This window comes from Papio anubis, chromosome 8 (assembly GCF_008728515.1).
Source record: "Papio anubis isolate 15944 chromosome 8, Panubis1.0, whole genome shotgun sequence".
Lineage (NCBI taxonomy): Eukaryota > Metazoa > Chordata > Mammalia > Primates > Cercopithecidae > Papio > Papio anubis.
Genome location: NC_044983.1, coordinates 63,238,750 through 63,262,622, shown reverse-complemented (window position 1 = coordinate 63,262,622; position 23,873 = coordinate 63,238,750). Strand labels below are relative to the sequence as shown.

Below are 23,873 nucleotides of genomic sequence, written 5' to 3'. Positions count from 1 at the left end.
AAAGATAGGCAGGTGCTTCTCAGAAGTAGGCCAGGCCAATAAGTAAGCACAGCACAAGAACCAGAAAGAGCCATGACATTGGTGCTCAGTGGAATTATGACTTCTTTTCATTGCAAAGAAAATTTTTTTGAATTTTGAATTATTTGTCATTTAATGAATGCTCCAAGTCACCAGGACTTTTTTTTTTTTTTTTTTTTTTTGAGATGGAGTCTCGCTCTGTCCCCTAGTCTGGAATGCAGTGGCGCCATCTCAGCTCACTGCAAGCTCCACCTCCCGGGTTCATGCCATTCTCCTGTCTCAGCCTCCCGAATAGCTGGGACTACAGGCGCCAGCCACCACGCTCGGCTAATTTTTTTGTATTTTTAGTAGAGACAGAGTTTCACTGTGTTAGCCAGGATGGTCTCGATCTCCTGACCTCGTGATCCGCCTGCCTCGGCCTCCCAAAGTGCTGGGGTTACAGGCGTGAGCTAACACGGCTGGCCCATAAGGACTATTTTAAGTACTTTGTGTGTATGTATTCATTTAAGCCTAACAAATATATTTAAAATATGCTATTTATAGTCCCATTTCATAAATGAGGAAACCGAAGTGCTGAGAGCTAAGTAGATTGCCTGCAGTCAAACAGCCTACAAGTGGCAGAACTGGGATTCAAACCCAGGCTGCCTGGCTATAGAATTCACACTCCTAATCATTGTATTTTCTATTATCTCTCTAATCTCCATGATAGTAGTAACAAAAATAACTACCACTATCATAGGATTCCTTCGGTGCCACTTTGTCAGCCAGAAATCTCTGCAGCCACTATGACCTCTGCCCGAGGTCTCAGGTCACCAGGCTCACTCCACCCACTCAGCCCAGTAGGTTACACTCAGCTTGTCCCCCAGCCTGGATCCCGTGCCCGCCCGCTGCATCCGCCACAGCCCACGTCTGGACCAGGCATGTTGCAGCAGACTTCCACCTTGGGTGCCAGCATCTGGATGACAGGAATACAGTGGCACCCAAAAACTGGGAGATGCTAGCAACTGCAAAGCCCCAGGGGTGTTACAGCTGTCGCCCAGGGAGTCCCAAGGCCTGAGCCCCCAAGAAATGGGGGCTTTCTCTTTTTCCTGCCATTGGTAGCTTGGTGAATGGGAGTGTGTCACAGCTCATTCATTCCCACCGCCTCGCAGTTCAGAGAACGGAGGCATGTCACAGCTTGTTCAGTCATGTGCCTGCAACTTGGCGAATGGGGGCATGTAACAGCCAGCAGTTTTTTCTCACTCCTGTAGCTCAGTGAGCAGGAGCACGTGTTACAGTAGTTTGGTGGGTTCCAGCTTCTTGTCCCACAACTAAGAGGAATCAGGTACACAGACACTGGAGAGTGAGCAAGGCAGAGAAAAATTTTGTTGAGCCACAGGAAACTCCAAACACCAGAAGGGACCCGAAGTGGGTAGCCCACTGTGTGAGAGGGGGCCTGAAAGTGGGTAGCCATCTGTGAGACTGAGTCCAGCGTTTATATGGGCTCAGAATGGGGGACCAATCATGCTGATTGGTCCATGGGCGGGCCTGAAAAAAGCACCATTTAATTAGCTAAAAAGGCATCAAGGAAGTTCTCACTCAGCTCGTGGAGTCCACCCAGAACTGGCAGCTCAGTTTTCAGGCTTCAGGCTGTCTTTGGCGTGAAGGTCGGGTTTCACCAGGTACCTATCCCTGTCTGCCTAGGAATAGGTCTGTCTCCTGCTGCTATCACTACTAACATTATTAAATATTGACCAATAAGGAAGATACAATTATCACCTTCAATTTACCAAAGAAGAAAACAAGGCCCAGAAAGTTGACGAACCTGCCCAAAATCACACAGAGACTAAATGGGAGACTACATCAGATCCTAGGGAGTCAGACTCCAGGGCCTATGGAATTTACCACCACTATAGTGGCTTCCAATTCAGCCATTTGACTTTGTGCTAGGAAACATTCCTGCATTGTTTATATTTTTTGTTTATTTATTGCTTCCTGCCCCCACACCCTTAAAGCCATCTCTAGGTTTTAATCTCTAAGTAGGGACACAATCTCATCACGTTCTTCATCTTAACCACACGAAGTTGAACTCTGTTCTTATTCCAACCAGTCCCTCTTTTCATATGCTTTTCAAATAGCAATAATAATAAACACTGGTTGTCTTTTGAGCTCCTACTATGTGACAGACCCTCTGCTATTTTTCTTCTGTGATTCCAATTAATCCTCCAAGAAAGCCTGTTGGGTATGTTTTTAAGATTCTCTTCACAGTACACATGAGGATACTGAGGCTCAGAAATGTTAAAAGCCTCCCCTAAGCCACACAGCCGATGCTGCCAGAGCTAGGATTCCAGCCCATGGCTGTCAGATTGAGCATGACACTGAAATACCTCGGCCTCTTAAACATGTCTGTATATATGCGACTAGTAATCATGTGAGGAAAGGAACACATGGGAACAGTCACCAGGTTCCTAGGCCAGAAGGCTGTACAAAGGGGAGTATCCTTTCCTGTGGAGTATCAGGTGGCTGCTTGCAGCAAAGACCTGGAATGGTTGGCAAACAGCCTTGGACCACCCTGATGAGGTTCTTGATACTTTTGTTATGTTGTAGCACAGACTCACACAGCTTTGCAGTTCAGAACTACTAACTATCTCATCCAGATGTGATCAGGCCCTAAGGAAATGATTGATAGGAACCTACACTGATTGGAACCTTGAAATACTTGCATATGAATTTACAGGACAAATAACCCCACAGGAAAGACCAGAATGTGAGACCTACTGACCAGACCTCCCCAAATGCTAGATCAGGAAGTTGGAAGATGCTTATTTTTCTGGCATATTCTCAGAAGATCCTGAAGACAAGAACCGGGTCAGTAAATTAGGGGCACTGCTGTGAAGCATGTCCTGTATCAGCCATTTTGTACCTGTGCAACCTTGGGGAAATGACTTAGCCTCTATGAACCTGAATCTTTTCCTTCATTAAATGTATCTACAATTAATTCCTCCTCAAAGTGTTATTGAAAAGATTAGAGATTTCTATAAAGCAGATGAAACATTATAAATCTCAGATGGTAATTACTGTCCCATATGTCTTCTATAGGCACCTGCCTGCCACCACCCCGACTGAAATATCCATGCTGCTTATTCAGATACCCTTTCTTTAAAATATTACTGGAGAAAAACCAATAATTCATTTTCATTTACTTTCATAATATCACACCAGAATAGAATTCCTGATTTTGCAAGTTCTTTTTTATCAGTGTCCTTTAGGCCAACAGCTTTCTGAGCACATTTCTAAGCACACTTTCTGAGAAGGTTTCCCAGGAAGCCTTCTCCAAGCCTTGCTGTAGGGTCGATTTCATGGAACTTTCCTGTGGAGAAGCTGCTCTCTTCTGTGGGATGAGGATTCTTATTTCAGCATGTACCCCCAGAAAATAGCACTTACGGACTCATCTCCAGAGTGGTAATTTATATTATTTTAGCTACCTGTGCCTCTCTATCCTCTGAATACAGCACAATTTCCTCATATTCACTGGCATTAAGGGGTGGCAGCAAACTGTTATCCTTAATATCAAAAATCTGTCTCTGTAATGGGTTTAGAGGCAAGTCCCAAAGATTCAATCTTCTAAAGGATTAGAAAATCTAATATGTAAAGAAAAGTGAAAGATACCAACATGCTTTTTCTTATAAAGGCAAGAAACCAGCTATTCCTCACTGAAGAACAGAACACCAAAAAAAAAAAAAAAAAACGAAACTATGCTGCAATAGAAGGGATTAAGAAAAATGTCTGACAATCTTGTTAAATGTGAATGAGTTCAATTAGGATATTGTTGACTCTCCTTTATTTGAAGACTTAAAAGATTTGGTTTAGACACACCTACTGGGGACAGTTTGGTGCAGTCCTAGATGTGTCCTTGCCCAAGGGCTGACAGATGGATTGAATGACCTCTCAGCATCCCTTCCAGCCTCACACTTCTGTTGTGCACTGATTGTTGGACTGGCATGTTAGCTGAGTCATATTTGCCCTTGCAAGCCAGTGGAGGAGTCAGCTGCATGAAAGAAAACAGGTAGACTCTTTGTCCCCAAAATAAAAGCCTCTCTACCCTGTTCCAGACTAAATTGTATCATTAGAGGTTTATTTTCCTGAGTCACAAAGTATTTTTGGTCTTCTAGAGTTCCTCACAGAATGCAGGCACTGACACTTAAGTGAAGATAAAGTAACTAAACCTTATCAGATAAGGGCTTAGCAGAGATCAAGGCCCTGCAGCATCCTCCAAGACTGGAGATGCAGGAAGAGGGAGGCCCAGAGCAGTCAGGGGCAGACAGAGGCAGGACTGTGAAGACAAACGGTGCCTAATTAGAAATGATGCTCCAAGCTCCTGCAGAGATAGGGCTTTCCTCCCTTCCATCTGCGTTCGATCATGCCTTTGATGAAGGCCAAGCTCCTACCAGGCACAGAGCACTGGCTAAGGCACTGGGGACACTATAGTAAGGAAACAGATGTGGCTTCTGCTCTCCTGCAAAATACTGAACATGTAGTGAATTACTAAATAGGGGGAGGTCTACCCTCATGCAACAAATACTGAGTCGCTAATTTACGTAAGGCACTGTTTCAGGACGGGTGGCAACCAAATAGGCAAACCCTTCGCCCTCCCAGAGCTTACTTTCTGGCAAGAGGAAGTTACATCATGAAAGAAGCACCAGGTTCTCTAAGAGCTACGACAAGGAGATCTACCCTAGCAGCCAAGTCTTCCTTGAAAAGGGACGTTTATATTGACAAGTGAAGGCTGAGTAGGAATTGGAGAAAGGCATGTGTTGGAGGAAGAACAGGCATCTAGAGAATGTTCCATCTAGGCGGGGCGCCGTGGCTCACATGTTTAATCCCAGCACTTTGGGAGGCCAAGGAAGGCGGATCACTTGAGGTCAGGAGTTCAAGACAAGCCTGGCCAATATGATGAAACCCTGTCTCTACTAAAAAAAAAAGAAAAATACAAAAATTAGCTGGACCTGGTGGCATGCACCTATAATCCCAGCTACTTGGGAAGCTGAGGCAGGAGAATCGCTTAAACCCGGGAGGCGGAGATTGCGGGGAACTGAGATCATGCCGCTGCACTCCAGCCGGGGTGACAGAGAAAGACTCTGTCTCAAAAAAAAAGAAAAAAGAAAGAAAAGAAAAAGACCAAGAATGAGAGAACGTTCCATTTGAAATTACCAAATACTCCCCAGCTACCACAGTGTTTTTGTGTGGTAGGATGAAGGGTGATTTATATCTTTTTTTCTTGCAGTTTTTCAAGTATTTGCATGGCAAATAATTTTAAAACAATATCAAAATTATACCTATAACTATTTTATCTCATTTTTACCTTGTAGCTTTAATATTATTGGTCTTCAAACTATTACATGCCAATTACCAAATTCTATATGGATATGATATAATTTGGAAACTCAAATTCAAGATAAAATAGTTTTACCCTGATGATGAAAGCGTTAAGTCTAATTCCAAAATATGTTTGGTTACTATATGCAAACAAAAGAATGTGTTTGACATCGTGACACAGATTTTCCCCCACTAAGTTGGACATGAATTATAGGTTGGTTCCTGCACTACAGGTGGACCTGTGGCAGCCCAGCAGTATCTCCTATGTATCAGAGGGAACAGTTACTGATGTCCATATCCCCCAAAACGGTTCCCGAGCCCTGTTAGCCTTCTTACAGGAAGCCAACATCCGGTACAAGTAAGCATTCCTTTTCACTTGCTATAAAATTTGTTTGTACTAAACTGAACCAAATGGTAGTTATATGTAGGTTATTTATCAAGCGCTTATGACAGTGTGTTTGGTACAATTTTTCATATGGGGAAAACTGACGTGAATATATTCACCTTGAAGAGCTTATTAGTCCAGTGAGGGATGGGAGCAACCATGTGGACCTTTCATTTCACTATTCACTGTTACCGCTAAGTGATCAGTGAAACAACAGACATTTTTCTGTGAAGAAAGGAAAGCAGCCTAGCAAGGCCTAGAGAGTGGATGAGAAGGCAGGAGTGGAAAAGGCTTTCTGCAGGAGCTATGCCAGCCAGGCAGAAGCAGAGGGGACCACACAAGCAAAGGAAGAAGCAGCATATGAGTGCAGAGTGGTTAGTGTATGAAGTGCAAGTCAAAGGGCAGAAAGAAATGATGCTGGAGAAATAGGGAGTTCCAATGGTGGGAAATCTTATGTGCAGGGGCAGCAGCTCAGACTTTGTCTTGTGGGTGGTGCTGCCCCATTGCAAAGGAGGTGCATGCCAGTGGGGTCAGGTGGAGGGGATAGGAAACACTAGTCCAGGGAAGAGGGAATGAGGCTCTGAGTAGGACCAGAGTAGTAGGATCATGAGAGCATTAAAAAAATATGTCAGAGCAGACTCTCCTCATGTTGGATGTTAAGTAGGAAAGGAAGAAGTGAAAGGATGACTCCAAGTTTTCTAGCTTGGGTAACTGAGTAGACAAACTTGAACAGATTTAGATATTTTGAGGGTTAGTTTAAAAAAAAAAAAAATGGTTAGAGGAATAAGAAAAGAGCAGGTGGGGCCAGGTGCGGTGGCTGACACCTGTAATCCCAGATTTTGGGAGGCTGAGGTGGTCGGATCACCTGAGGTCAGGAGTTCAAGACCAGCCTGACCAACATGGTGAAACCCTGTCTCTACTAAAAATACAAAAATTAGCCAGGCATGGTGATGCACGCCTGTAATCCCAGCTACTCGGAGGGCTAAGCAGAAGAATCACTTGAACCCAGGAGGCAGAGGTTGCAGTGAGCTGAGATCGCACCACTGCACTCCAGCCTGGGCAACAGAGTGAGACCCTGTCTCAAAAAAAAGGAAAAGAGCAAGTAGAAGATAGTCAGAGGAGCTGAAGAAGAAAAGCAAGACTTTAAAGAAAGAGATGGGTCCAGAGTACCAAGTGCTGCAGTGATATCCAGCAAGCAAAGGACCAACCAGTTTCCTTTGGATCTGGCAATAGAAAGAACATTGATGACTCTAAAGGTGGATTAGAATGTTCGCACTAGAAGACATAGATGTGAACAGGAGGTGAGAACACACAGCAGCAGAGTCTATTCCTGTTCTTAGCAGTTAGAATAAGAGAAGCAGAGAATGAGAAGTGACTGGGAAGAGATGCATCACTGATGCCTACCTGGTAGATTTGGGATTTGTTTGTGTAGGGGGGAAGTCGTGAGGTATTTGTAGGCTGAGGGAAGCGCCTGTAGGGAGGAAGACATCCATGATGTCAGAGAGAATGTGCAGAAAGAAAAGTGTCTGAACAGCAGGAAGGATACCTCATTTTCTAAAACTAAAGAGATAAATGTGGTGGATCTACTTAAGATTGTAGAGAGGAAAGTGGACACGTCAAAAAAGATTACAGCCAATGGCTAAATTTTCTGGATGAATGAAGAAGCAAAATTATCTACTGAAAGTAAGGAAGGAGGGGTTAAAGGGTATTACCAAAAGAAAAACTGGGGTATGAACAAAGAGAAGTGGTTGTTGCAGAGATGAGAGATTGTAGCACTGATACAGAGTGGAGGTTCTGTTGGATAGGACCATGGAAAGGTCAGGGTGGCAAGAAAGTTGAGGTCCTTAGTGAGATACTAGTTCAAGTATTCATCCCTGGGTCTAATATGGATTGGAAGGCAGGAGCATCTAGGAGGGATAAGGGGACCAAATGGAAGAATCAGGGAAGATATTAAGGTCTTTGTATTGAAAACAATGTAGTGTTACTGAGGGAAACAAATGGGAAGGAAAGAAGTTCTGACAAAATGTGAGTAGTTGGATGCTCAGAGTGCTAGGGTAGAATGTTTATGGCTGGTGACAAGATCCACAGGGTAGCCACAGAGATTATTGAAGGGGAGTGTTGTGTGGATATCTTTGAGGCTGGTGCAGTCAAGAACGGGTGACCTAAATCACCAGAGAATCTTCTTGAATCTCCTTGGCTGATGGCAAGATTAGAGGAGGAGGGAGAAAATGTACTTCTGGGGCAGGAACATCGAGGCAGAGCCAAGAGTTCGAGGAAAGCAGCAAGAAGTGGCGTGATGTTGCAGAGAGAATGAGCGTTCCCTGGAAGCCAGAAGATTCATGGCATACAGGAGAATATGCTGACCTTCCTCCCTTCTACCCCACGGTAGGCAGGTGGAGAGGGAGACTGGGAATAGAAAGCCACAAAAGAATGTGTATCCTTTAAAAAGTCAAATGTCTGATGAGAAAAAAGAGTTCCCTGAAGAGGCTAGAGAATGTAGGAAGTTAATTTACAAAGGAAGGGAGACTCCAGCGGGCATAGGGAAAAGCAGGTGGAGAAGAGAAGGGACGTCAGTGGAAGATCTAGGAGAAGTGCAGTGTGGTGACTTAATGAGATGAGACAGAGAGGAAGGGAGTCACTTATGCTTTGCTGGGAATCCTAAGATTTTGGGGTTGAGAGGCATGAGTGTAAGTGACTACTTCACCTACCCAAACTTTTTAGCAAGTTGTTGTACTGTCAAAACTGGCACAGAGTTTGGGGGTCTGGGAGGGCCTGGGACCTAGGGTGGGCTGATGGCTCTGTGAGTTAATAGTGAGGGCCCAGGCTCTCTGGAGGGCTGAGCCAAGAGGTGCCAAATGGCAGTGACATCTCTGGTCCACACAGAGACTGCCCTGTGAGAAGGATATTTACAGCTTTATTAAAGTACTGATATGCTTTTTACAGAAAGGTATTTTATCTGTGCTTCTAGAATAGAATCACAGCTGTGCATAAAACTATTGTTCATACTGGACACATTTTAGTCATTGCTCTAGCTTTAAAGGCCTACTCTGATTCTCTGAATGCCTGACAGGAAACAGCTTGGCAATTATATCTATAGGTGCTCAGTAACCACTCACATGCTTCATTAATTACTATTCAGTAGAAAAGAATATACCAGTTAGTTTAACAAATCTCTATTTCCTGTCATTAAATATAGGTCATGTGGAACTGATATAGAATAAAATATCACACTTCATGTCACAGAGAATAAAGTCTAAAAAATGAGTGTTTTAAATCAGTTGCCTCTTCATGGAGAACAGTCATTTAGAATTATTCATTTCGTTGGTCTCAAGATAATAACATATGAGTCAATTAAATTCCATGGGCCCAGTAGGTAGAGATCATTTTAATTGACTTTTAGTATTGTAGCCTGGAGTATTTTCAAAAGATTGTCATTTACTCTGTACGAGAATACATAATGTATAGCTATAGTGATTTTTAAAGTGGAGGTAATGTGACTCCATGTGTCCGGCCCCTAGGTGATCAGTTCCCCTCTAAGGAATGATTCATTCTACCATAAAACATTTTGGTCATTCTATAAAGTAAATACCTGTAAAAGCTGGTCATGAAATTTCTATTTTTTGGCCAGGCGTGGTGGCTCACACCTGTAATCCCAGCACTTTGGGAAGCTGAGCTGGTGGATTACCTAAGGTTAGAAGTTTAAGACCAGCTTGGCCAACATGGTGAAACCTGGTCTCTACTGAAAATACAATTAGCCGGGCATGGTGGTGGGTGGCTATAATCCCAGCTACTCGGGAGGCTGAGACACAAGAATCACTTGAACTTGGGAGGTGGAGTTGCAGTGAGCCAAGTTCACACCACTGCACTCCAGCCTGGGTGACAGAGCAAGACTCCTCAAAAAAAAAAAAAATTCTATTTTTTGAGGGTCCCTCCCCACCCTGGAAACTTTGAGGAGGTGGTTTTGTACTGAGTAATGGCATCAGTCAGAAAGTTTATAATAGTTCTAGTCACCATTACAGGAATATACACAACTGGAGTAGGAATCATCACAGGCTGTGAAGAAGTAAGAAACTACAACAGCTTACAAAGACCATTCTGAGACTCCATTTCATAGGTTTGTCATGGATATGCTAGTTTCTAGTCAACTACTTAACAAGGAAAATGGGACTTGACCTCCAGTGTCACAATTATTTTTTAATTTAAGGTTGATCTAGGGCCTGCATTTGGGTGCAATGTAAGTTACTGAACAGAGACCTGGGTTGGTTTGCTGGGGCCACCATAACAAAGTACCACAAAATTTAACAATTGGAAATTCAGAAGGAGATTCTAGTATAGATTTCTGCCTTTGGCAAATCCATCTACATTTTTTTTTCCCTTAGTTTCTTGGGATCGAAAAAAGTAGCCAGGAGAAATAATAGATGATCTTGGTGAGGGAAACATACCTGAAGGTTCCCTGCAGTATTGGAATACGTTGACAATTTGTAACCACCCCAGCCCTAGTCAAACTCGCATCCCTCTTGACCATCCCAGATTCTCTCCTAACACAAGGAAGTTAGAAAATTGACGTGGAGGTTCATTTGGCTCAAGACTTACCTTAGCAATATTGTAAAATTCTTTAACCCATACAAGCCTAATCATCTGTAGCTTCTTAGTTTGAGGGTAAAAAAGAAAGCACTAATACAGATGGTGTTCAAACCAACAACAACCTCCCATTGACATTTTGAGCCACTGCAAGCAGCCGTCAGGGACTTAACCAAGCTTTGAACCTCCTCACCTTACCTTGATTTCTAAAATGTTTTCAATTTTAAAATCAAAAATAGAAACAAAAAAAGCAGTAAGCCAATGATCAATTCCTGATTAAGTGCTTTGTCCATAGTAGGTGCTCAATAAATAACAAATAAATAAATGAAAAAGAATGTCCTATACCCAGTATGACCCTAAGTTAATTTACTTCCTTCACAGAATGGAAAATATTTCTTTAGGTGATTCAAGATAATTTTTAAAAATAATTTTTAAAACAATATTAAAGGCTTTAAATAACTTTCAGCCTTGAAAGTTATTTCAAGATGCCATTATATGTTCTTTTAATAGCACTTAAACCGTTAAACAACAGGTTCTTTTGGAAAATAAAATACAAAAGCAAAGCTTTTTAGCCACCTGCCAGGCCCAGTAAAATCACTGGGAGGCTTTCTAACATCTTTTTTTTTTTTTTTTTTTTTTTTTTTTTTTTTTTTTTTTTTTTTTTGAGACGGAGTCTCGCTGTGTGGCCCAGGCTGGAGTGCAGTGGCCGGATCTCAGCTCACTGCAAGCTCCGCCTCCCGGGTTCACGCCATTCTCCTGCCTCAGCCTCCCGAGTAGCTGGGACTACAGGAGCCCGCCACCTCGCCCGGCTAGTTTAAGTAATGCAAATGACTGAAGTGCTTTGCTACCGTGTGGAACTCTAGTTAGTGGAGGCTGGTGAGCATTGAGAAGACAAGCCTGTATTTATCTAACTCACATGTCACATCAAGAACACTAATGACTCCACCTGGAGCTGGTTCCACAAAGCCTGGAATCACCCGCCCTGGCCTCAGCCTTTAATTTCCAAATGCATTCACTATAATTGGCTGAGCTTCTCTTCTCTTGGCATTCTTGACACTGGCAGGTAGTGAAATCACTTTTTCCAACTCTGGGTATTTCTTCAGTTTCCTCTTGAGGACTGTAGCTTCTTTTCCCCTTTCCCTTTTCTCTCTGTCTTGGGTCAGGGGTGCTGGGTAGTGACGTGAGCACAGTCTCTTTGGTGATGGAAGGGATGTGTGCAGGAAGAAGCAGCAGGAAAAAGAAGGTGGTGTGGGCACGGAAGAGAAGCCTAGGCTCAGTTTTCATGAAATGACCCTGGACCTAGAATCTCAAGATTGGAATTTGGGTTCACCTTCCAAGTTCAAATTCTGGCATGGCACTGACCAGAAAAGTGATATTGGTGAGTTCTTAACCCTTTTGAGACTCAGTTTCCCCATTTTAAAAATACCAATAACAAGAAAATCTACCACATAGACTATAGGGCTATTAACTAAGATTTTGTACATAAAATACATAGCACAGTGCCTGGCTGCTGGTAGGTAAGTAGTACTCAGTAAATCTAAGCGCTCGTAGCCATCATTCGGTTGTTGTGGCTGTGAATCAACAGCTATTGTTACTACTACTGTCATTGGAGGACATCTGCCTATAATTTTACACTTTAAATTCATTACACCACTTATGTAACAGTTTTCATTTCCTGAAAAATAACATTTTCCCAACATTTGGTATTTTTAGAAATATTGATCACCACAGTCTTTCTTTACATAGATGCATATGATTTTCTTTGGATGTTGCCTGATTTTTGCAATATCTCAATTTACTTTTCATCATGTCTGTCGTTCCAAATCCAGGATCCTCATAGAAGATCTTCAGAAAACACTAGAGAAGGGAAGCAACTTGCAAACCCAGAGAAACCGAAGATCCCTCTCTGGATATAATTATGAAGTTTATCACTCCTTAGAAGAGGTATGTAATCAAAAGAGCTTTTTCTGGTTTTTTACAGAGGCGTCTTTATCATTTAGGTCTAAGGGAGAAAATGATGTGCTTTATGCTTCTGGGGGAGAAGCATAAAGACAGAGAAGGTACTATGTGAAGAATATGTGTAGCTTTTAAATGGCCCAGGCACCTTATCTCCTCTATTAAGTCTTTGACGGTATCTAAGAAGTATCAAAATAATTTTAATTTCACTTGCTTTACCCATACCACTTTTACATAGGATGTAGGAAGTGCAATGAAAGAGTGGGGAAATGTTGCTATAATTATAGCTATAATGGCCTCCACTAAGAAGTCAAGAAATGTAAAGCTAACCAGAGTTTAAGAAAATGATGAGTAGAGTGGACCTTACTTGCACCCTCTGCAAAGTTGAGAACTCTCAAAGGCAAAGCTTCATTTGTGGCACCTCTGCACCTTTAAACATGAGTTTTTATCCTACCTGGAGAACTGACAGCCCCCTCATCCACACTGCCTCATCCTTTACTATTCACCTGGACAGCTTGTTGTTCTGCAAATCTCAGCTTAAGCAAAAAGGTAGCTGTTCCTATTCTCCTATATTGGATTTAAACCCCTCCTCCACCAACACCCAGTGAATTACATGCCCCCGTAGCACAGGGAAAGGCATTAATAAAATAATCACATAATTACATAATTTAAAACTATCACAGTATGTGATTATTTTATTAATGCCTTTCACCCCTAATAAGCTACAAGTTCCATGAAGGCAGGCCATTTCTTTCTTATTCACCACTATAACCCCAGTGGCAGGCAAATAGAGACCTCCAAATACACAGTTGTTGACAGAGGAATAAATGAATGAATCATACATTTTCCATGCTTCCTCTGAATTGAACAAAGGAATGCCAGACATAAAATAAATGAGATGCTGCTCTATTCTTAAGACGGTTTTTGGTTCTCTTGATGACAACTCTCCTTTCAAAATTATCTCCACATATTTCATGTCTCAACATGTTTTGAAGCTTAGAAGCAATAGAAAGGTTTTAGATAACTTTGCACACAGAAGTACTGCTAACATGCACTAAAAAAAGTCAAATTTTACAAATATAATATAGATATGCATAATGTATGTGTATATACACACACACAAACATCCTGCTCATTAGATGAAATACGAATAGAAAGAAAAGAATGTATGGGTGCTTTCCTGAATATATTTAGCTATTTTTTTCAACATTGATCCTTTTATACCATAAAATGATAGGACACTTTTGTGTTATTTTTTTACACCTTATAAGGCTTTTAAGTCAGGAATGAAGCACCTTATTCATTCAAATGTATCTTTTCCTGATGACAGGTAAGTGTATATGAATGGATCAATGCAAATGTGTCACTATCACTGGAGAAATTATTCAGAGTTTGCCCTCTGATGTGTAGCTCAGTAGAAGAACCTTTTAATGAAAAAAGATAATGCCTTTTTCTTAGCATCCTCTGTTCAGTGGCAAATTGTAATATATGGGACTTTAAGAAACACTTTCAAGTAGTTTGGACAGTTTTCCTAAAGTTGATTTATTTCTTTTCCTCTTAAATACTTGTGGAAAATAGAAATAAATTCTGATTTTCAAAAAGAAACCAGAACACATCAATTTTTAATAAAAATCTGTAACTAGTATATTAATGATATATGGTAGATAATGGAAGAACAATATAAAGCCATAAGCTACTATCTGTAAAGGCAGAAAATTAAATGTAATTTTAAGTATCCCAAAGAAAATTAAAAATAGAAAGTAGGTTTTTGTTCAATTTTATATTCCATGTGCACTCCTTGAATTCTAAGACCTACTGTTGTCTTTTTGTTTCCTTTTGTTCTCTAGAAGCTCCATTATTGTGAGAGAGTCTAACATAGTTTTTATTTATTTGCTCTTAGATTCAAAATTGGATGCATCATCTGAATAAAACTCACTCAGGCCTCATTCACATGTTCTCTATTGGAAGATCATACGAGGGAAGATCTCTTTTTATTTTAAAGGTAAAAATAAGCAATTGCTATGTAAATACATAATGTTTATCAAATATTCATCTTTTTCAACTTTGACTTATGGGGAAAAGAAATGAAATGATCTTTTATAGAGTCTCATGTTTAACATCATCTGATAATCTCAGAAATATTTTCCCTTAGGTTTCTGAGCCATATTTCATTTTTGCCATTGGATATTCCAGAGAATACTGTTGCTAACATTTTCAGTTATCGATGTGAAGTATTTGTGAGTTGGTGCTGCTTAAGATGAACCAACGCAAAACTATATAAATGTGTAAGAAGCTGATATGGTTTGGCTCTGTGTCCCCACCCAAATCTCACATCAAATTGTAATTTCCAATGTTGCGGGAGGAACCTGGTGGGAGGTGATTGAATCATGAGGGCAGATTTCCCCCTGCTCTTCTTGTGATAGTGAGTGAGTTCTCATGAGATCTGATTGTTTAAAAGTGTGTAGCCCTTCCCCCTTCACTCCCTTCCTCCTGCTCCACCATGTAAGATGTGCCTCCTTCCTCTCCGCCTTCTGCCGTGACTCTAAGTTTCCTGAGGCCTCCCCAGCCATGCTTCCTGTACAGCCTGCAGGACTCTTGAGCCAATTAAACCTCTTTTATTTGTAACTACCCAGTTTCAGGTAGTTCTTTACAGAGACGTGAAAACAAACTAATGCAGAAGCTACGCATTATTCTCATCCATCTCTTGACCCTGCATTCTCTTCTGTCTACTGACCTATAGCTCTCCATTCTTTCTCAGCCAAACTTCTAAAAAGACTGACCTCTAATCACCATCTCTATTTCCTGTCCTATCATTCAGACTTTGACTCACCAGCCTTTGCCCCCACAGCTCTTCTAAAACTTCTTTCCAAGGCCAGCAGCCACTCCTAGTTGATTCTCCTCCTGTCTCTCTGACCATCTGGGTCTCACTCACTGGCTCCTTTCCCCTTGTTCTTTCTTAGGTTCAGGTAATCCCTGAGACTCTATCCTCAGCCCTACTTTCATACCACAAACACTCTCTAGATAGACACAGCTAGCCCATAATTTCAGCAGTCATCCCAGACCTCTGTATCCATTGCAGTCCACCCTCTGGAACCTTAAATTCACCCCCACTGCCTACTTGACACTCTTCCCTGGATATTCAGAAAAGCACCTCAGATTCAGAATGGCATCCCTCTCCTCCCAATTCAGAAACATGGGCATCATCCTAAGTTCCTCTTCTTTAACTATTCACTTTAAATTACCACCAAAAGCTGACCATTTTTTCTTCTGAATATTTCAGATCTGCCCCAGTTGCTTCTCTTGTTCTCATAGCTATTACCCTGACTTCTCTCTGTGTCTGTTCTCCCTGGACTATTGCAGTAGTTGCCTCACTGCTGAGCTTCCTTGGAGCCCCCATTCTTGACCCTCTCATGCTCTAATCCATCCTCCACACACAATATGAGCCCTCAAACATGAGCAAGCAAACACACACACACAAACACACACACACACAGACACAGCCCGCCATAGAATACAGGAGGAAGCTCATCTCCTTTATTTAGTATCCAGGGAATCCACGTTGAGCTTTATCTGCTGTTCCTTCCTCAAACTGCAGGCACAGTTCCTCCAATATGGTGTGCTCAGATTCTCTTCCAGGATTGACATGCCTTCCTCCAACTTGTCTGCCAAACAAGCTTTATGTCTTGCTGAAATACTCAAGTGCTCCTCTTCTGAGGAGCCGCCTTTTATTACTTACAAAAATTCAACATAACACTCTTATGTTCCCATGGTAACTTATAGATATTCACATCATAATTGTTGATTGATTGCTTACATGTTTGCCCTCCCCACTAGCATATAAATTCCTTGTCTGTTCATGTTTGAATCTCCAGTACTGAGCACAATGTCTGACATTAAAAAAGATTTCCTGAAGTATTTGTGGAGTGAATTAATGAACGAATTAAAATTAGATCCCCTGTAATTATAATGACAGGAGCTCCTATTGATTTCTCGGCTAGCAACCAGGTTAAAAGTAATATTGATATAGTTGGATTGTAAAAAAAAATCTGCCACTTGATTCTAGAAATCAAGTTGTTTTATGTTTTCATTTCATGGTATAATAAAATTTGACTTTATCCACCTATAAAATATAGCTATTATTTAAGAACTATTCCTTGGGATGGAGAGAGAAAGGGGATGAGAGAGGACTTAGCTTTTTACTTAACAGTCACATACTATATTACAATGAAGAAGCAGGCTGAGCCAGGAGGATTGCAAGAGACCAGGAGTTCAAGACCAGCCTTGGCAACATAGCAAGAACTCATCTCTTAAAAATTAATTAATTAATTAAAATAAAAAATTTTTAAAAATAAAGAAGCAACCTATTTTAGAGATTTTCCTTTCCCTTTTGTGCTTTCTGGTTCTTTTATTATAATTAGGACAATAAATGTATTGTTTCTGCATAAACAAGCCTGGACTTTCGAGATAGATAGGAACTCCCTTTGTCCTTTTTATGCGTTAGTTAATGAACCACACTATAATGAAGAATTATGCTGAAACCTTATTAAATTATGCTGGTCAGTGAATCTAAAAGCCTGAGTTGGTTACTGTGAATGCTCTTGTTTTCAGCTGGGCAGACGTTCACGACTCAAAAGAGCTGTTTGGATAGACTGTGGTATTCACGCCAGAGAATGGATCGGTCCTGCCTTTTGTCAGTGGTTTGTAAAAGAAGTAAGTTAAACCCTTTACACAATGTCCATTTCAGCTAGTCAGTGCTTCCCTGTGTTTTTATTCTGCTTAACAAATGAAGTGGGAATTTGAAACCAATGATACCTGATTGAATAACAGTAACACCTTGATTCCATGGGCTACTTTCATGTTTATGAAGACCTCTTGTAAACCTGGCTCAGCTTATCCTCACCTGTGCCCGTGGAAGTGGGAATTGGCAGCTCTCATTACAGAGAAAGAAACTGAAGTTCAGAGCCTTTTTGAATTTGTGACAAATTAGGAACTAACCTAGCAATGCATATATGGCACAGCTAAAAACCCAATCTGTGGTGTTCCAAATAATTTCTTACAAGATATCCAGCTCAGAAAGTTCTACATTACTTGACTTCCTCCTCAAAATCATTCCACATATGCTCTAACAATAAAGAGATGAACAAGGGGTTGCTTGTGCCCTCCTGCTATAGGTCGGTAATTTAGATACCAGAAGACCTTTAGCATCTGTGGATTTAACATTCTTAGTTTCAGTTATTTTTCAGTAACCCTAATCGTTGATGACTCATAGTGATTTCTCATTTTCTTAATGCTTCATTTGAGTCACAGGCCCTCTGAGCTAGTGCATTGAGTGGGTCCCTATCCCAAGAGTGGGCCAGCCTTTTGTGCTAACACTTTTGTATGTTCTGATACTTTTCTATTCATTGTCAAGGATGTAGTATCTTTCATGGTTGTTTTTTTTTTAACCTTGACTTTTAGTTTTGGGAGTTGAGGGGTGACTAATACTGGTAATGAAAGTGAAAGTCGAAGGATATGAAGGGTCTTAGCCGCAAAACAACTCGACAAATTTTTTAGCCCTGTACTTATAGAAAACCATTAAAGACGCAAAGGATATTTAAATGTATCAGTTATATTTTACCGTGTTTTATGGGGAAATTATGTGCTGTAGTGGAATTTGTAACTTTGAAAACTCTCCTAGGTCTTAGAAAACATAGCTCACAAATGTCAAGAATGTACTGAATTTGCAAAATGTCTCTCTGGCACTACCAAAACCACAAAAGTATGCTTAATCTTATAAGTATTGAGGAATAAAATTTTCTAAACATTCCTACTCAGTTTATTGAGTAATTTGCATTCTCTTAAAACCCTATTTCATCCTGCTAGGACAAATGCAAAAGCTAATAAGAAATTAACTCTATTACATTGCATCAAATACCCAATGTATACATATCAACATGTTGTCTGCTATTTCAGGTTTAAAAAAAAAAAGAAATAGTTAAGTACAGAACATCTGTTGTTGACAGGATATGGTCGTGTAGATTATTGAAGAACACGAGAATGTATCTCCCTAGCATTCCAGCTAAAGTTTTCCCTCACCCCCAACATATGCAACCTTTTCTTTATAACATCTAAATTTACTTTGTCTATTATATGGTTATCATCTTATTCCTGTACCAACTCCTACAAGAGAAACTGCATCCATCTTGTTCACTGCTAAATCTCCAACATGTAGAAAAACACTTGGCACTTAATAGGTGTTCAAATATTTGTTAATGCACTGAAATGATGAGAATTCAGTGGTAATAATGTGGAAAGATTTCTGGATGATGACTTCTCAGATCTTCTCATAGGATATGAATGGTTCCATCTGGATTTTTATAGCATACAATCTGTGGAGCCATATACAGCAGCACTGTAACCTGGGCTAAATTTCCAAGGAAGAGAAGGACAGTGTAACCACAGGTACACAGCAAAAGGAAGAGGCATGTGCAATGACTGTCAACTGAGGGCAGTTGATTTTGGAGCAAGAGCAAGAAGCAATTGAGATTAGGCTCCATTTCCACCGATACATTGTTGGGAGGAGAGGCTTTCCTCTCCATCCTCCTCCCTCCTGCATAGGGCCATCATGTGTGCAGAAGAGTGAGGCCATTCCTGTGCCTCTGCTACCCTTCCCACACCTCTTTCACTCCTCCAGATTATGGCTGCCATTTGCTCCTCCACTTTACCACTCCATTTTCTGTCTGAGCCATGGAAGCAACCAGAAATGAAACAAAGGAGGCCTAGAGGTCATTCACCCCAGTGTCACAGTCAAGGTGTCAGCTGGAGCCCTGGGCATGAGGACGTGTGGCTTCCTTGGGGGATGATGTGCTTCCAAGCTCACTCACATGGCTCGTGGTAAGCCTTAGGTCCTCATTGGCTGTGGGCCAGAGATATCAACTCTTTGCCACATAAACTTCTTCCTAGGCCAGCTCAAAACATGGCACCTGGCTTCACTCAAAGCAGGTGAGAGTGAAAGCAAGAGAAAACAGGCCCCAGATGGAAACTACGGTTCTTTTGTAACCTAGTCTTAGAAGTGACCTCATATCACTTTTGCCATATTTTCTTCATTAGAAGTGAGTCACTTGGTCCAGCCCATACTCAAGAGGAAGGAATTATGCAGGGACAGATACTAAGAAGCAGGAATTGTTGGGGATCACATTAAAGTCTGCTTACCACTCCTTGATGAGATTTCCCCCATAACCACTTACATCCTTATGCAAATGTGAACTGGAAGAAAACTTATCAGCCCTTCTAGGATCCTGATGGAACCTCAGATTGCATAGGTGTTATGTGCACACGGTTGGAAGTCAGGCAACCCCACACTGATGTCAGGGTAATGTCAGCTCTGCCACTTACTGTCTGTATTATCTTGGTATCAAGTCACTTAACCTTTCTGAGCCTCAGCAAAATGACGATAATGATAGTATGTAACACATTGGCTTATTGGGAGGATTAAATAATATAATGCATGTGTTCTCTCATAAGTGGGAGTTGAACAATGAGAACACATGGACACAGGGAGGGGAACATCACACACTGGGGCCTGTCGGGGGATGGGGGAAAAGAGGAGGGAGAGCATTAGAACAAATACCTAATGCATGCGGAGCTTAAACCTAGATGATCCGTTGATAGGCACAGCAAATCACCGTGGCACATGTAAACCTATGTAACAAACCTGCACGTTCAGCACATGTGTCCCAGAACTTAAAATAATAGTAATAATAATAATAATAAGATAATGCATGCAAAAGACTTAACAGAATGTTTTGCATATAATAAACACTAAAATCAATTATTATTACTATTATATCAGCAATTTGGTATTTTTAAATAACTAATGAAAAGGGAACAATTAAAAAGAAAATCAAGCCAGGCATGGTGGCTCACACCTGTAATTCCAGCACTTTGGGAGGCCGAGGCAGGAGGATCACTTGAGCCCAGGAATTTGAGATCAGCCTGGGCAACATAGTGAGACCCTGTCTCTACAAAAAAAAAAAAAATTTAATTAGCTCGGTGTAGTGGTGCATGCCTGTAGTCCCAGCTACTCCAAAGGCTGAGGAGGGAGAACCTGTTGAACTCAGGAGGTCAAGGCTGCAGTGAGCTGTGATGATGCCACTGCACTCCAGCCTGGGCAACAGAATGAGACCCTGTCTCCATAAATAAATAAATAAAAAGACTCTGGGAGGCCTAGGCAGGTGGGTCACTTGAGGTCAGGAGTTCAAGACCAGCCTGGCCAATATGGTAAAACCCTGTCTCTACTAAAATTACAAAAAATAGCTGGGTGTGGTGGCACACACCTGTAGTCCCGGGTACTCAGGAGGCTGAAGCAGGAGAATTCCTTGAACCTAGGGGGCAGAGGTTGCAGTGAGCCAAGATCATGCCACTACACTTCAGCCTGGGCAGCAAAGTGAGACTCCATCTCAAAAATAAACAAATAAAAATAAATAAATAAATAGAAATTTAAAAATCAAGGATATAAAGGAACTCAACAACACTATCAACCAACAGGATCTAATAGACTGTACCCAACAACAGCAGAATATACTTTCAAGTGCCTATGGAACATATTCTAAAATATACCATATCCTCTTCCAAAACATAGACCTCAACAAATGTAAAATAATTGAAATCATAAGATGTGTTCTGTAACCACAGTGAAACCAAACTAGTAATTGATGGCAGAAAGATAACAGGAAAATCTCCAAACACTTGGAAATTAAACACATTTCTAAATGATCCATGGGTCAAAGATAAAATCTCAAGGGAAGTTTTGATAATACCTTGAACTGGATAAAAGTGAAAATACAACATATCAAAATGTGTGGGGCATAGCTAAAGCAGTGCTGAGAGGGAAATGTATAGCACTAAAGGTATACATTAGAAAAGAGGGAAAGTCTCAAAACAATAAGCTCTTCCTTCATTGACCTAGAAAAATAGAAAATAAACCCAAAGCATGCAGAAGGAAGGAAATAATAGAAATAAGAGCAAAAATTAATGAAATCGAAAACAAAGTTATTAGAGAAAATCAATAACACAATAAGCTGACTGGAGTGCAGTAGCATGATCATGGCTCAATGCAGCCTTGATTTCCCAGGCCCAAGCAAACCTCTCACCTCAGCCTCCAGAGCAGTTGGGACCACAGGTGTGTGCCATCAATTCAGGCTAACTTTTTTAAATTATTTTTTGTATAGACAGGGTCTCCCTATGTTTCCCAAGGTTATCTCGAACTCCTAGGCTCAACTCCCACCTCAGCCTCCCAGAGTCCTGGGATTATAGGCATGAGCCATGCACCTGGCCTAGTTCTTTTAAAAGATAGATAAAATTGGCAAAGCTCTAGCGTGAGAGACAAAGAAAATAAGAAGATGCAAATTACCAATATCAGGAATGAAATGGAATATTACTACAAACTCTGAAGATATAAAAAAGGTTAATAAGGGAATGCTGGGAATAATTCTACCCTTGTAAATTTGACAATGTAGACAAAATGAACCAATTAATTGAAAAACACTAACTACTACAACTTACCTATTAGAAAGTAGAGAATTTGAATATCCCTGTAACTATTACAAATTTTAATTTATGATTTTTAAATGCTCCAAAAAGGAAATTTCAAGGCACAGAAGCTTTCACTGGAGAATTCTACCAAATGTTTAAAGAAGAATTAACACCAATTCAACACAGTCTTTTCAGAAAATAGAAGAGGTTGGAACACTTCCAATTCTTTTTATGAAGCCTGGTACCAAAACCAGAGACAGCACATGAAAAAGAAACTCAGACCAATATCCTTCTTGAAAATAGATACAGAAATCCTGAATAAAGTATTAACAGATAGAATTTAGCAATCAAGAGAAACAATTATATACCATAGCTAAGTGAGATTTACTTCAGGGATGCAATCCCAGTTTAATACTCAAAAGTTAGTCATTGTAATCCACTGTATTAAAAGCTAAAGAAGAAAAATTATATAATTTTATCAATTGATGCAGAGAAAGCATTTGACAAAATTTAACATATATCCATGATAAAACTCTTAAAGAAAGAAAGGGGAAATTTTTCAACAGGATACAAGATAAACATACAAAATCAATTTTATTTCCATACACATAATAGCAATGAACACATGGACACTGGAATTTTTAAAATACAAGATTATATACAATTACTCAAAAAACTGTAATACTTTTAGGTGTAAATCCAGCAAAACATGTACAGGACTTACATGCTGAAAACTACAAAATGCTGGTGAAATAAAGAAAATTGAAGTGGAGAAACATACCACATTCATAGATTGGGAGATTTCAAAATAGTAAAGATGGCAATTCTACTCAAATTGATATAGAGATTTAACACAATTCCTATCAAAATTTCAGCAAGACTTTTTGTAGCTGTAGATAAGATTATTCTTAAAAGTGTATGAAATGGCAAAGGAAGTAGGAGAGCTAAAACTTTTTTGAAAAAGAAGAATGAAATGGGAGGGAGGATTCGTTCTATCTAATTTCAAGACATACCATATACCTACAATAATTAAGAGTGTGTGGTATTGGTGAAGGGACAGACATAGATAAATGGAACAGAATAGAAACCCAAAAATAGATCCACACAAATATTTCCAACTGACTTTTGACAAAAATGCAAAACCAATTCAAGGGAGGAAAGACAGCCTTTTCAACAAATGGTACTGGAGTAATTGGATATTCATTGCAAAAAAAAATGAATCTTTTTTTGTATATGGTATGAGTCTAAGTCTCATACCATATACAAAAATTAACTCAAAATTGATCATGAATTTAAATGTAAAACGATAAAACTTTTAGGAGAAAAAAGCATAGAAGAAAATCTTGAGGATCTCAAACCAAGGCAAAGAGTTCTTTGATTTGACACCAAAAACATGCTCCATAAAAGGAAAAGTAGCTACATTGTACATTATCAAACTTAATCAAAATTTTAAACTTTTGCCTATGAAAAACTGTTAAGAGGATGAAAATGATAAGCTGCAGACTGAGAAAAGATATGCAAATCACATATCTAATAAAAGACTCATTTGGAATATATAAACTCAAAACTTGACAGTAAAAAGCAAGCAATCCAATGAGAAAATGGGCAAAAGACAAGAAGAGACATTTAACCAAAGTGTATACATACAGATGGCAAATAAGCACATACAAAAAAGATGTTGGGAAAATTAAAACCACAGTGAGCTATCACTACACACCTATCTGAATGGCTAAAAATAATCAGATGGATAGATTTATATCTATAGATGTATAGGTAGATCTATACATCTACACATATATATCACCAATATCAACAAATGCCAGGGAGGATGCAGGAAACTAGAGCACTCATATGTTGCAGGTGCAAATGTAAAACGGTAGAGCTATTCTTGAAAACAGTTGGCAGTCTCTTTTCAAACTAGGCATGGAACTACCATATGACCCAGTAATTGCACTCTTGGCATTTATCCCAGAGAAATTAAAACTTATGTTTGCTCAAAAACCCATGCACAAATGTTTATAGCAGCTTTATTTATAATAGCCCCAAACTGGAAACAACCCAGGTA

The 23,873-nt window shown here is 40.2% G+C and overlaps 1 protein-coding gene across 1 annotated transcript in view; it reads left to right on the top strand.

Moving 5' to 3' along the window:
- CPA6 (carboxypeptidase A6) overlaps nt 1-23,873 on the top strand; it is a 308,645-nt gene that overhangs the window by 209,939 nt on the left and 74,833 nt on the right. The window contains exons 3-6 of the mRNA XM_003902836.4: nt 5,607-5,731; nt 12,169-12,283; nt 14,196-14,297; nt 16,904-17,005. Coding sequence (XP_003902885.1) covers nt 5,607-5,731; nt 12,169-12,283; nt 14,196-14,297; nt 16,904-17,005 — 444 coding nt within the window. The remainder of the gene's footprint in view (nt 1-5,606; nt 5,732-12,168; nt 12,284-14,195; nt 14,298-16,903; nt 17,006-23,873) is intronic.